This window comes from Lichenostomus cassidix, chromosome 25 (genome assembly GCF_008360975.1).
Source record: "Lichenostomus cassidix isolate B80296 chromosome 25, HeHo_3.0, whole genome shotgun sequence".
Taxonomy (NCBI): domain Eukaryota; kingdom Metazoa; phylum Chordata; class Aves; order Passeriformes; family Meliphagidae; genus Lichenostomus; species Lichenostomus cassidix.
In genome coordinates, this window is record NC_139505.1 from 813,610 (window position 1) to 826,490 (window position 12,881).

Sequence of the window (12,881 nt, forward strand, 5' to 3'; positions counted from 1 at the left end):
TTTTTTTTCCAGCTTGTTTGTAGCAGTTCTGTTTCAATTAAGTGTTGACTTTACCTTCCTGGCTGGGAAGAGGAGACTGTAACCAGCCATAACTTACTTCAAATTAAACCTTTTTTTTTTTTTTTTGTAATTTAAGGAATTCTGTCAAGGTAATGCAACTGCAAATCCTGTGCAGCTCTGCTGGCAAAATCCATGGATCCAAATCTCTGTGGCATCACTTTGTTGTTCACCAAAGTGTATGATGCCGAAGGGAGCAGAGAGCTGGTTATTTAACTTATATTCCCACCAACTCTGGGTTTTATTTGTTGTAACCACAGTTCACATGGCTAATATTTTATTATTCCGGTAAGAAACACTCCCAAGAGGTGGTTTTTCTCCCATGTTACGTCTTAAAAACAAGCAGACTCCCATGACTGAAGTATTTTCTTAGAACATTTTAAACTAATCTCATTTTTAGTTTAGTTCCCTGGATGTTTAGTACTTTGCAGAGCCCGTTTTGAGCATTTGAATGATCAGAATAAAGTTACTGTTGAGTAATTTATTCATATCTTGTATGTACAGTAAAATCCTCCCAGAAGAGATTTGATAAAGGAATAAACTTTTAAATCAACCCACCCAGCCCCATTTCCATCACAAGGGGTTCAAATCCTCTTCCAGGTACCCTCTTGGCCTGGGGATTTGCAATGTGGAGCACAGCCTGTGTTGGGGCTGGAGCTCCTGGGTTCCCCTTTCCACTTCCTGTTGCGGTAATGGCTCAGGTTTAGCACGAAGGGGAGTTCTGAGGGCTCATGCTCTGCTTTCAGCCTCCAAAGAGCAACAAAATTCAGGTTTGTGAAAAGTCAAAGTGATTTTTCACATGGATAAAACAGCTACACTGCCCCAGCCCTCCTTTTCTCTGAGCTGGGGCTTTGGCTGTCCTGGCTCTCTGCTCCTGTTGAGCTGGGAGCACCATGGCACTGCTGTGGCTTGGTGTCATTCCAGCCAGAGTTTGTGCCCTGCAGGGCAGCCCTGGGATGGTGGTGTCATCCTGAGTTTTGTGGCTGAGGAAGCAGGCAGGGCTTGGACTGTTGGCTCCAGGCTGGGTAGGTTCTGTGTGGTCCTGGCTGTGGCATTGCTCCAGCTTCTGGCCAATTTAATGTCCAACTGGATGCACCAACTGTGCTGAACAGATCCCTATTTTTCCTATAATAGCCTTTTTCACCCTCATTTTATTGACAGAAGTCTCTTGGAATGTGTTCATGGGTGAGGTAACCCTGCTCTCCCACCTGTGCTGTCCCAGAGGGTCGTGAAGCAGGAGGAGCAGGGGCTCCCATGGAGCAGACAGGCATCACTGGGACTGCTGGGGCCAACAGCAGCCTTGGACTTCCCCTCCCAGGGCCAAGGGTTTCCTTCAGGGAGATGGAAGCTGAGGTTCCTCCTTCCTGGGAGCCAGGCCTTGTCCTTGGCCCATCTGTGCAGGTGGCTTAGGAACAGTCCCCAGGCAGCTGCTCATACACGTTCTCGGCCATGGCTGTGGTTTGCTGGTCCCTGTGTGTGCTCTGGCTGTACACGGGGTCATCCAACTCCAGTGCAGGGTTCAGCATGACCTAGGGAATTCTCAGGGAGAGGGTGGATTTGAGAGCCAGGAAATAGCACAAAGTTGGTCTTTCACCCTCCCAGTCCTTGGCTTACTTGAGCTGGGGACCCTGGTTTTTGCAAGGGCCTGGAGAGACAGGGCAAGGGGGAATGGCTTCCCACTGCCAGAGGGCAGGGTTAGATGGGATATTGGGAAGGAATTCTTGACTGTGAAAGTAGTGAGACCCTGGCACAGGTTGCCCAGAGAAGCTGTGGTTTCCAGCAGCCCCACCCCTGGAAGTGTCCAAGGCCAGGTTGGACAGGGCTTGGAGTAACGTGGGATAGTGGAAGGTATCCCTGCCTGTGGCAGGGGTGGAACGGGATGGGTTTCTTTCCAACCTAAACCATTCCAGGTTTCTGTGCTTCTCCCTGTGCTCCTGGTGTGGAGCAATCCCTGATCCCCCAGACTCTGGGAGGCCTCACTTATGTTGGGACTGAGGTCTAGAGCAATGACCTGCCATGGGGGACCAACCTCTGTGCCTGTGCTGGAGGCTCCTCTGTCCTTCCTGTCCGTGCTGGGAGCTGCCAAGAGCTGCCTCCTCTTGCAGTCCTGGCTGGAGATACTGCGAAAGAGCCGGCGGTGGGCCCGGGGTTTGGGGGGTAGTGTGGAGAAAGCATTTTGGGGAGCTGTGGGGAGCCGAGCAGGTGGATCCTGCCGGGCCAGGGCCACCTCGGAGTAGATGTTTTCCTCGGGCCCAGCACGGGGGCTCCAGCCCCGGGCCATGGCGTAGAAGGGGATGGGCTCCTCGGGGATGGGCTCCTCTGGCTCACAGCGGGTGGGAGAGCTGGGGGCGATGTCCTCGCGGGGCTCGGCGTAGACGTGAAAACACATGAGCTGCTGGTACTTGGCCTCGGGCGGCGCGGGGAGCTCGGGGCGGGCGGCTTCTTTGTGCACCTGGGCATATGGAGCCTCGGGCGCCGCTGAGCTGCCGGCGGGGCTGTGCGGCCCCTGAGCCGCGCCCCGGGAGCTGGTCTTGGCAGGGAGTGACGGCGGGGCACTGGGAGCCTGGGGGAGAGATGGGACATGTCGGAGGGGAGGGCTGGAAGTGAGTCCGTGGTAGCTGCGGCTGTGTCTCCCCACCTCGTGGCAGCTGTGCCTCCTGTCCTTGGGAAGTGCCTCCACCCCCTCTGCCCAGTTACCTCCCTGGGAGAGCCACCCTCGGCTCTGGGGCACTCCAGGGACACAGGGCTGTACTCCGGGAGCTTTGCCGGTGCTTCGCTCAGCGGAGAACATGCAGCATCACCGCCAGCTGGGGGCTGTGTGCGTCCTCGGGGCTCGTCTTTCTGCTGGGAGAGTGGAGAGACGTCGAGATGCATTCGTGGTTAGGGCAGACCCAGCCGGGTGCTGGCCACGGGCTGGCTCCTTGCTCCTGGTAGCCAGGGTGGCTGCGGTTCCAATCCCAGCTTTCATGCTGCTTTTGGACTTCCCTTGGCTTTATTCCCCAGCTTGGGAAAACCACCCTGTCCGTGCAGCCGGAATGATTCCAGGGCTGCAGGGGCTCTCGGGGTTGGCTCCTCACCCATCCACACGGCAGCGGCACGGTGAGGAACTCGTGGTACGGCGTGACGGGGGCCGTGGCGTGGTGCTGCAGCAGCTCGGCCAGCTCGGTGTGGGCGCTGCGCTCCCCTAGGATCGCATATCGCCCGTCCGGCAGCTGGTCCAGGACAAAGTGCCGGCAGCGATCCCTGCCCCTGGCGGCAGACGGGATGGGATGGGATGGGATGGGATGGGATGGGATGGGATGGGATGGGATGGGATGGGATGGGATGGGATGGGATGGGATGGGCTCAGGGGGCGGGAGAGGTCCGAGCTCGTCCGCCCCTCCCTCGGACAGGGCTGGGTCCCTCACCTGTAGGAGAGGACGAAGCCGACGGTGCTCTCGCTGAAGCGGACCAGGAAGCAGCCCAGGGGCTGATCCTGCAGCAGTTCCTCTGCCTCCCTGTGGGAAGGCACAAGGAGCCACTCAGCCTCATCCCCTTCATGGATGCAGGGGTCCAGCTCCCTGTTTAGGAGCTCAGGGGTGGGGACACTGACTCTGTTCCCTGCCTTGGCCTTCCTCCCGCTCACCTCCGGCTGATGAAGCCGTGGAACCATGGTGGGAGCTCCCCCGTGGACCCCAACCTCTGGGCTTGTGTCTGCTCAAACCACAGCCTCGTCTGGGCACGCAGGGCCACCAGTTCAGGCCGCGGGTCCCCCTCGGGCAGGGACTGGGCTGGTGGAGGTGGCCAGGAGCCTGGAGGGACCTGGAGGGAGGGGACAGCACTGGGGGCTCAGGCAAGGATGTGCCCCAAAGATGTTCTGCTCTCTGCACAGGACACCCAGTGCAGCCCGTGAGGACACAGCCCCTGAGAGCATGTGAGCACTGCGATGAGCTGGGCTCATGTCCTTCCTCATGACCCCACATCCTACCCTGCCATGTCTGTTGTGGTGTCCTGGGGACTGCTCTGCCTCCTGGGGCTGGAAGGGTGTTATTTTGGGTGCTGGCTTGGCTCTGGGCATGTTGTCCTCACCGATGGGTTTGAAGGTGATGAAGAGGGGATGGTCGTCATCCATGGGGTCCCCTGTCCCAGGGAATGGGGAGAAAAAGGCTCAGGGCAGAGAGGCCTCCCTTGGGGCCTCTCACTGCCTGAGGAGCACTGGGGAGTCTGGGGGCTCCAAGACATCCCCCCACAGGCCCTGCTCTCACCAACAACCTGAGTAAGCATCACCTTCACCTTGTGCTCCCCAAGCTCAGGCTCATCACCTTGATCCTGCCCAGGGAGACCATCCTGGGCCTGCATGATGGGAATGGATGCTGACCTTGGTACCCCAGAGGAGAAAAGTCCTGGGGATTGTGATGTGGGTGGAACTGAGAGGAAAGCATGTGAATCCTCCTGCCCCCCTGAAGTCCTCGGGGTGTCAGGTCAGCCCTGGGACGGGGAGGGAGAGGTTGAGCAGCTCCCAAGGGACCTTGAGCTCAACCACGAGCTGTCAACGCCCAGCAAAACAACGTTAATCCCCAGCAGATGCTTGAGGGGGTGGAAGATGCTGGGGCTGGCTGGATCTGGGAGGCAAAACTGAGTCAGTGGAATCAGTCGAGGCTTGTCTGAGAGCAAGGGGATCCAGCCATCGGGAAAGGCATCCCAGCTCCACCTTTAACCCACGACAGCACCCAGCCTGGCCCTGTGCCCCAGCAGGCAGGGGAAAGCAGGGTAAGGTGAGGAATGTGTTGACAAAAAGAAACAGAACACCCCAAACTGCAGTAACCCAACTCAGGGACTGCTGGGGAAGAGAATTCAGGTCAGGCCCTGCCCAGGCATGGCCAGGCAGCTGGGGACAATGCTACTGGCTGTGTGTCCTCCAGCTGGGTGGGGGTCCTGGGCGGGGGTGGGGGGCTCATCCCTACTCCCCCATCCCAGCACCTTGGCCTCGCTGGGGCACCTTGGAGGGATTTGCTCCCTGGGGCAGGATGTGCCTCAGAAACCCTGCACTCCTAATGTGGGAACGAGTCAGATCACACTTGAAATGGGCTGAAGGCTTTGCTCTGTGAGATGTTTCCGGGCTGGACTTCCCTCTTCGAGGGAAATGAGATCTGGTTGGTAGGGCTGGTTGGGCAGGGGACCCCACTCCCTCTCTCTTCACCCCATCATAGTGCCCGTCCTTTGTCAGGCCTTTGGGCAGGGGGAGCATCCCTGCACCACCTGGTGCTGCCCTGTCCTGCAGCCCCTGCTCAGGGTTCAGTCCTCAGCCTCGCTGCAGATCCAAGCCCAGCCCCCAGTCCCAACACCCAGCCCACGTTCCTACCTCTGCCCGGGGACGTGTGGCCCTGGGTGTCTGCGGCCAGAGGCGATGGGGTGGGCAGGGGGACGGGCAGGGTGGAGTAGCAGCGCTGCCCTGTCTGCTCTCCTGCTTCTGCTGCCTGCGACAGCAGGAAGTGGCAACCGAAGCTGCAAGAACCGTCGTGTGTTGGGGAGACGTCATGGGAAGGTGGCAGGGTGGCCCTGGGGTGACATCCAGGTGTCACGGGCAGCCTCTGGACAGGCTGGGCTGTGGCGAGGAGGGGACTCTGTGCCACCTGCCCAGCAGCACATCCAAACCTGCAAAGGTGTCTTTGTCCCTCCTGTCCACATCCCAGAACCTGGCACTGCTGGGCACGGGGAGAGCAGAGCTCGGTGGGGACAGCAGAGCTCGGTGGGGACAGCAGAGCTCGGTGGGGACAGCAGGCTTGGTGGGCATGGGCTCATACTCTGAGCCAGGATTCAGTCCAGGCATGGTGGAATGCAGCACCATTCCCCTTTCTCAGACTTGCCAGAGCCAGGCACATTCCTGGGCTGTTCTGTGGGCACCAGGGCTGTAAGCAGGCTGTGGGGAACAGCAGCCGAGCTGCCAGCACTGCGGCTCTGCCACGTGGCCTCTGCCACTCTCGCCCCCGGTGGTGCCAGGCTCCAGCTGGACCCACGGGAGAGCGCTGCCAACCCGGCTGCAACCCAGGGTTTGCATGGATTGAGGATTAGGGCAAGGGTTAGGACTGGGTCTGGTTTATCCATCGCACCGGGACAGAGATGGATGCTCCGTGAGGTGTCTCCACAGGCCCTGGGGTGGGGATGGTGCCCAGTGCCACCCAGCAGCTCCAGCATGCAGAGCGATGCCAGCCCCGGCTCTCTCCACCTTAACAAACCTGTCCCTCCCCAAAACCCTCACAGCCTCACACGTTTCCCCTCGCGGTGTCAGCCAGCTTTCCTGTTTGCAATCCTCACCAGCACATCGGAAGGGGGGAAAGTGGGTGAGTGACATCGTCTGTCAGCGGCTCATCCCGCTGTGTCCCGGCCGCTCCCCAAGGACCTGAGGCTGGAACCACCAGGAATTGTTCCTTAAAGGCCTTTTTTGGGTCCTCTTCACAGCTGGGGGTGTTTCTCAAGAGCCCGTGGGAGGAGGAACGCAAAGAGCTTTTCTTGTCCTGAGCCGCTGTGGCCGAATCCTGTCCCAGCTCCCCGAGAACGCCGGGACTGTGAGGCAGAGCCTGGCGCTGCCAGGGGTGCTGCAGGAAGGCTGGAGCTGGAGGTGAGGGGTCCCAGGTCCCCATGACAAGGCTCGGGAGCTGTCTTGGTTGGGGGGGGTTTGGGATCCAACGGGGCTTTTTGGAAATTGGATGCTGACCTGGGAGCTCCTTTTCTGGCAGTCAGTGCCGAGGCCAGGCCGGTTTTCCTGGTGGTTGCAGGACCTGGTGGGACAGAGGACACTGTGCCCCCCCTCGCCCCTGCGGGTCCAGCCCTGCACAGGAGCTTTGCAGTGCCCGACAGTGCCTGGGGCCACCCGTGCCTCAGTTTCCTTCCCTGCAGAAGCAGCACAGTGCAAGGGGCTGTCTGGTAAGGCACGGGGGAATCAGCTGTTTGTGTCCATCCCCAGGGGACAAACAGACACACTGTCCCCCCACGGACATGTCACATGCCCGGGGATGTTGGCCCAGCTTCAGCTGCAGCCGCCCCCGTGCACGTACCCAGCCGGGGACCGGCCAGCTCCGCGCCGTGCCAGGGGCCAGCCGTGCCTGGCTGGCTGCCCTCTCCAACCCGGGGGGCTCTCACCAAGCCAGGGGGGCCAGAGGACAGTCAGAGTGGGCAGTGACTGTCCCCTGTGCTGGCTGGGGAGCGAGGGAGAAGTGCTGCTGGATGTGGAGGAAGGCTCAGGGAGGGTAAGGAGGCACAGCCGGGCTGGAAGTGGGAGAGACTGAGGGGGAACTGGGCTTGGGGACCACTGACTGTCCCTTAGGGCCATGGTGGGGGGACAGAAAGGGTCCCAGTCCCTGTTTGGTGCAGGCAGTGGTGCAGCACAGCCCCTTGGGGCTGGGGACACACGACCAGGCTGTGTCCAGCTGGCCTGATGTGTATCCATCCTCCAGGGCTGTCCCTCTGGGGCTCAAATCTCTCCAGAATGCCCCTGCTTTTTCTTGGGCAAGGGCCAATATTGCCTTCCTCATCCCTTTCCTGGTGGCCTTGGACCCCACTGCCCACCCCAGCCCAGGAAACCTTCCACTGCTGGGGACACCGCGCTGGGGACATCGAGGTGACCCCAATACCAGGGCACACATACCCCATTCTCTGCATCCCTGCACAGTCACTGCCCTCCTCACCTGGACAGGGCACAAGGAATAGAACAAAAGACTCCTGGGCAGGGATAAGGGCAGGGAGGGGTCACTCGCCCATTAATGTCACGGGCAAAACAGACTCAACTTGAGGAAATTAATTGCATTTATTACTAATCAAATCAGAGCAGGATAATGAAAAGTAAAACAAACCTTAGAAACATCTTTCCCCCTTACCCCTCCCTCCTTCCCAGGTTCTCCCTCCTCCCTCTAGAGGCGCAGGGAGATGGGAATGAGGGTCACGGGCAGTTCAGCACAGGTTGTTTCTGCCACTGCTCAGCCAGAGGAATCGCAGTCCCTGCCCTGCTCCGCCGTGGGGTCCCTGCCTTCCACGGGACACAGTTCTGCAGGGATTTCTCCAGCAGGAGTCCTTCCCAGAGGCTGCAGCTCTGCCCCAACTGCTACCGGCTGGGGCCCTTCCTTCCCCGGGCTCAGTGCCTCGGGAACTGCTCCAGCGGGGGCTTCCCATGGGCTCACAGCCCCCTTGGGCATCCCCTGCTCGGCCGGGGGCTCCTGCAGAACTGCAGGGGGGTCTCTGCTCTCCGGGGATCCCCACGGGTTGCTGGGGAATCTCTGCTCCAGTGCCCAGAGCCCCTCCTGCCCCTCCTTCCTCCCTGACCTTGGTGTCTGCAGGGCTGTTGCTCTCACACATTTCTCTTTTCTCTGGCTACAGCTAGTTCTGCGCCACCACTTTTTCCCTTAACTCTGTTATCCCGAGGTGCTGCCACCATCATCGCTGGTCTTGGCCTCGGCCAGCGGCAGGTCCATCCTGGAGCTGGTGTTACTGGCTCGCTTGGGCATGGGGGAGGATTGTGGCAGCTTCTCACAGAAGCCACCCCTGTTGCCCTGCTGCTACCAAGACCTGCTGTGCAGATCCACTGCACCCCTTCACCCTGAGCCTTCTTGTCTTTGCAGGGATGGCTGAGGGCAGCTGGGTGGGGGTCCTGGCTGAGGGGGGGCCGAGGGGTGCCCCTGACAGCACCCAGGTGAGCCATGGCCGTGGGTGTGTGCAGGGGGCACTGCCAGGGTGCTGGGGGTGACTGGGCTGGATTCTCACAGTGGTGCTTTCATCTGTTATTAATCCCCTTTCTTAAAAAAACCCCAAATGTTGGGTTTTCTCTGCATTTTGCATCCCTAGCACAGTGAGGGACAGGGGGGCTGCTATGACCCCCTCCTTTCCTGCCTCTGCCCCATTTCCAATCCCCCTGAGCAGCTCCTGTAGGTCCTGATCATGAAGTGAAAGTTTCCATGTGCTGAAGAATTTAGTGCAATATGGGAGAACTGGGCAGGGCCTGAGCTCAGCTGCAGTACTGGGCACTGGAGAATTTCCCCTCAAGTGTGCTGGGGGGTCGTGGTGCTCCATGGGATGAGGGTCCCTGCACCCCTTGGTGTGCTGGGGGTTCTGGTGCTCAGGGGGATGGGGTTCCCTGCACCCCCAGGTCTGGCACATCACCATGCCCTGGGCAGGGGCTGAGCCAGGTCCTGGGGCTGCCCCACAGGATGTGGCTGAGCCTGGGGAGGATGCAGGCAGCGAGGGCCTGGTGGCCACTGCGAGCCCAGGCAACGTGGAGGACCTGTTTGAGCTGCTGGAGAAGCTGGGCAGGTGAGCAGGAATCCAGGCAGATGGGTGGGATCCACCACAAGTGAGCAGGTTGCAGGCAGGTGAACACAGTGCAGGCAGAGATCCAGGCAGGGATCCCCACTGGCGCTCCAGAGGTACCCAGATTTCTGGGTTCTCCCCCTGGCATGGGCTCAGCCCAGCCATGCCCCAGCCCAGCTCTTGCTGCAGTGGCCACTTCGGCGTGGTGAGGCTCTGCCGCGAGCGCAGCACTGGCTCCCTCTATGCCGCCAAGTTTGTGAAGATGCGACGGTGCTGGGGCAGCCGCCTGGGGCTGGAGCGGGCACAGGTGGAGCGGGAAGTCGCCATCCTCCGCCAGCTCAACCATCCCAACATCATGCGGCTCCACGACCTCTTCGCCAGCAGAGCTGAGGTGGTGCTCATCCTGGAGCTGTGAGTGGGGTCCTGGGGGGGACAGACCCCTTTTTGTGCCATGTGTGAGAGGTGGCCGAGCTCCCCCATCCCCACCCTGCACAGGATCAGTGGTGGGGAGCTCTTTGACTTCATTGCGGAGAAGGAGATGCTGTCGGAGGAGGAGGCCATCGAGTTCCTGGAGCAGATTCTGCGCGGGGTGGAATATCTGCATGCTCGCCTCATTGCCCACTTCGACCTCAAGGTGCCCATGGGGACCCCTCATCCTCACTCCCTGAGGATCCACAGGCTGCACCTGCTCTGCCAGGTGCCTCCAGAGCCCTGGTCCCATCCTTCCCAGCTTCCCAAGGTGCTGATGTACCCCCCGTCACCCCTCCATCACCCTGCTGTGCCTTTCCTGATCCCTTCAGCCTGAGAACATAATGCTGCAGGAGAAGGATGTCCCCAAGCCCTGGATCAAGATAATCGACTTTGGGCTGGCCCAGCAGCTGGAGGATGGCATCACCTTCAAGAGCCTCTGTGGGACCCCCCAGTACATTGGTACGAGGCTGGCACATCCCCGGGGGTCCCTGCAGAGCTCTGCACTGGGGGTGCAGCTGGGCTGCTCTGGGGGCCATGGCAAGGGGACCCCTACGGTGAGGACAGGACCCCAGGGCATGCAGGGAGGTGGCAGGATGGTGCTGTCCCTCTAATGGCCCACCCTGGCTCTGTGTTCACCCCCAGCTCCTGAAGTGATCAATTATGAGCCACTGAGCCCCGCGACTGACATGTGGTGAGGAGCCATGACCTGGGGGCAATGGGCTGAGTTGGAGGGTGGGGAGGGACCCCCCCCGGGTGCCACAGGGCACAGGGGGCCCCAGGGAGGGCAGTGCCTGACCCTCCCTCTGCCTTCCAGGAGTATCGGAGTCATCACCTACATTCTGTGAGTATGGGGTGATGCTCCCTGTGGCTTGGGGAAACTGAGGCACAGGGACACTGTGGGTGCTGGGGTGACCAAGCTGGTGCTGTCGTGGTACTCAGTGGCTCTGTTGTGTCCCCACAGGCTCAGTGGCCTGTCCCCCTTCCAGGGTGAGACAGATGCTGAGACTCTCTCCAACGTTGTGGCTGGTGCCTACGAGTTTGAGGAGCGCTGCTTCAGCCAGACCTCCGAGATGGCCAAGGACTTTATCCGGCAGCTGCTGGTGAAGGAGCCACAGTGAGGCCTCATCCCCATCCCCTCCATCTCCTTCCCATCTCTGCTCCCATCTCCCTCCACCTGTTATCTCCACCTCCCACATCCCCATGCCCAATTCCATCATCCCCCTCCCCATCTCCATCTCCATCTCCATCTCCATCTCCATCCCATCCCATCCCATCCCATCCCATCCCATCCCATCCCATCCCATCCCATTCCCATTCCCATTCTCATCCCATCCCATCCCATCCCATCCCATCCCATCCCATTCCCATTCCCATTCTCATCCCATCCCATCCCATCCCCAAACTCATCTTCATCCCCACCCCCACCTCCATTACCCCCATCTCTATTTCCATCTCCATCCCGTCCCCATCTCTATCACATCTCTATTTCTGTCCTCATCTCATCCACATCTCCTTCCCCATCATCTCCACTTCCATCTGGTTTCCTTCTCTGTCCTCACCTCCACCATCCCCATCCCCACCCTCATGTTGGATGTGTGAGGAGGGGACCCCCCCTGCCCCAACACCTCCCTCTGTGCTGCAGGCACCGCATGACAGCAGCCGAGTGCCTAGTCCACCCCTGGATCAAGGTGAGAGGCACAGGCAGGGGCTGGGTGCAGGGTGGGGACACGGTGACAGCGCCGTGTCCTCGCTCCCTCAGCCCCTGAGCAGGAAGCAGGTGCTGAACCGGAGCCGTTCCTCCATCAACATGAGAAACTTCCGCAAGTTCAATGCCCGGAGGAAGTGGAAGGTGAACGGGTGCCCTGCTGTGGGGTCCCACCACCCCTGAGTCCCCCGGGGAGCTCAGGCTGGACTCCATCCCAAGGCGGGTGCCATCTCGCGGGTGGTTGCAGTGCTGTGGTGGGGGGTCAGAGCCGGGGAAGGACCCCCACCTCAGACCCCTCCCCTCCTGCCCCCCAGCTCTCCTACAACACAGTGTCCGCCTGCAACCGGCTTTGCCGCACGCAGCTGCTCTGCGGCCTCAGGAAGGAGGATGAGGAGCTGGTGAGCCCCCAGGAACCCCCAGACTGCACCCAGCATGGGCTGGGGAGAGGGGAGAAGGGATTGGGGGTGCCAGTCTCAATGTTCTCCTGTGGCAGGACCCTCCGTGCTGCAGATCCCCTGTTTTGGGCAGGAGGGGCAGAGCGTGGGACACCCCTGTTGCTGGGATGAGATGAGGGAAGTGTGGTGGGGGGCTTGGCCAGAGAAGGGTGCATCGAATAGGGTGGGGTGCTGTGCAGTGGCTGTGCAATGGGGGTTGTCCCCACCTGCGACGCCCTCTCCTCTAGGGGGGTCTCTCCCCGGGGGGAAGTCCTGTTCCTGCCCTGCAGCTCCCTGTGTCCCCAGCGCTGCTGTGAGAGCGACCAAGAGGAGGAGAGAAGCCCTCCCATCGCGCTGCTGCGCCGGCGGAGAAGCAGCTGCTCCTGAGCTCCTCCAAAACAGACAGGACCCCCACGAGAGGAGCCTTCGGGGTGCCCACATCTCCCCATCCCAGGGGGTTGGAGCACTGTCCAGCCCCAGTGCTCCCAGTTCCGTGGTGCTGGAGGGTCACTGCGGCATCAGCATCCCACTCTTGCCCCCAGGTTTTGCTGCAGTGGGGCTCATGCTGCCCCAGGGCTGGGATCCTCCTCCCTGCTTTGTGCTAATAAGAAAAATAAATGTCACCCCCTCCTCCATCCTCTTCTCCTGCTTCTCCTTCCCCTTAAAGATGGTTCGTCACAGCCAGGCAGGTGCTGAGTGCCCGCAGCTTCCTCCCACCCTCCTCCTCACTGCCGGGCTGCTGTTCCGTGGGGACCCCAAAGTCGTGGGGTCCTGGCACCCCAGATTCACCCTGTGAGGGAGAGTGACCCTTAAGTTGTCCCTTCTGTGCTGCTCCGGGGGGTCTCCATGGGTTGCTGACTGCTTTCCTGGCATCTCCGTGCCAGAGCAACTTGGATCCTCCTGCTCTGGCTGGGGAAACTGAGGCAAGAGGTGCTTCT

General features: G+C 60.4%; 2 protein-coding genes across 10 annotated transcripts; one reads left to right on the top strand and one right to left on the bottom strand.

The window, feature by feature from the left end:
- Positions 1–523: 523 nt before the first annotated feature.
- On the bottom strand, positions 524–5,686 carry SH2D2A (SH2 domain containing 2A). 6 transcript variants are annotated; one of them, XM_085082451.1, is made up of 9 exons: positions 5,399–5,679; positions 4,415–4,524; positions 4,025–4,176; positions 3,683–3,858; positions 3,465–3,554; positions 3,135–3,306; positions 2,755–2,898; positions 2,087–2,620; positions 524–1,596 (listed from the first exon to the last, which is right to left on the bottom strand). In XM_085082451.1, the coding sequence occupies exons 2-9, from the start codon at positions 4,476–4,478 to the stop codon at positions 1,555–1,557; spliced, it is 1,374 nt and encodes a 457-aa protein (XP_084938577.1). In that variant the 5' UTR covers positions 4,479–4,524; positions 5,399–5,679; the 3' UTR covers positions 524–1,554. The 6 variants fall into 6 exon arrangements, with proteins under 6 accessions (XP_084938577.1, XP_084938576.1, XP_084938573.1 ...); XM_085082450.1 differs by having other exon boundaries at positions 524–1,586; positions 5,399–5,676; XM_085082447.1 differs by having other exon boundaries at positions 524–1,586; positions 2,087–2,898; positions 5,399–5,680.
- A 395-nt stretch (positions 5,687–6,081) lies between these two features.
- On the top strand, positions 6,082–12,578 carry LOC146427112 (death-associated protein kinase 2-like). 4 transcript variants are annotated; one of them, XM_085082455.1, is made up of 14 exons: positions 6,084–6,377; positions 6,496–6,655; positions 8,649–8,719; positions 9,233–9,336; positions 9,523–9,744; positions 9,829–9,967; positions 10,134–10,263; positions 10,447–10,495; positions 10,619–10,645; positions 10,766–10,918; positions 11,447–11,492; positions 11,564–11,653; positions 11,824–11,907; positions 12,192–12,578. In XM_085082455.1, the coding sequence occupies exons 3-14, from the start codon at positions 8,651–8,653 to the stop codon at positions 12,258–12,260; spliced, it is 1,182 nt and encodes a 393-aa protein (XP_084938581.1). In that variant the 5' UTR covers positions 6,084–6,377; positions 6,496–6,655; positions 8,649–8,650; the 3' UTR covers positions 12,261–12,578. The 4 variants fall into 4 exon arrangements, with proteins under 4 accessions (XP_084938582.1, XP_084938581.1, XP_084938579.1 ...); XM_085082453.1 differs by having other exon boundaries at positions 6,093–6,377; positions 12,250–12,578; XM_085082456.1 differs by lacking the exon at positions 9,523–9,744 and having other exon boundaries at positions 6,082–6,377; positions 12,250–12,578.
- Positions 12,579–12,881: the final 303 nt, after the last annotated feature.

Bases quoted from the DNA above. Each gene is read 5' to 3' on its own strand.
- SH2D2A (XM_085082445.1), bottom strand. From the start codon at position 4,478: ATGCTTTCCTCTCAGTTCCACCCACATCACAATCCCCAGGACTTTTCT. The intron at 4,177-4,414 runs GTCAGCATCCAT...TCCCTGGGACAG, and splicing joins TTCTCCTCTGGGGTACCAAG to GGGACCCCATGGATGACGAC. The intron at 3,859-4,024 runs GTAGGATGTGGG...CCCTCCCTCCAG, and splicing joins ACCACAACAGACATGGCAGG to GTCCCTCCAGGCTCCTGGCC.
- LOC146427112 (XM_085082453.1), top strand. From the start codon at position 8,651: ATGGCTGAGGGCAGCTGGGTGGGGGTCCTGGCTGAGGGGGGGCCGAGG. The intron at 9,968-10,133 runs GTGCCCATGGGG...TGATCCCTTCAG, and splicing joins TTGCCCACTTCGACCTCAAG to CCTGAGAACATAATGCTGCA. The intron at 10,646-10,765 runs GTGAGTATGGGG...GTGTCCCCACAG, and splicing joins GGAGTCATCACCTACATTCT to GCTCAGTGGCCTGTCCCCCT.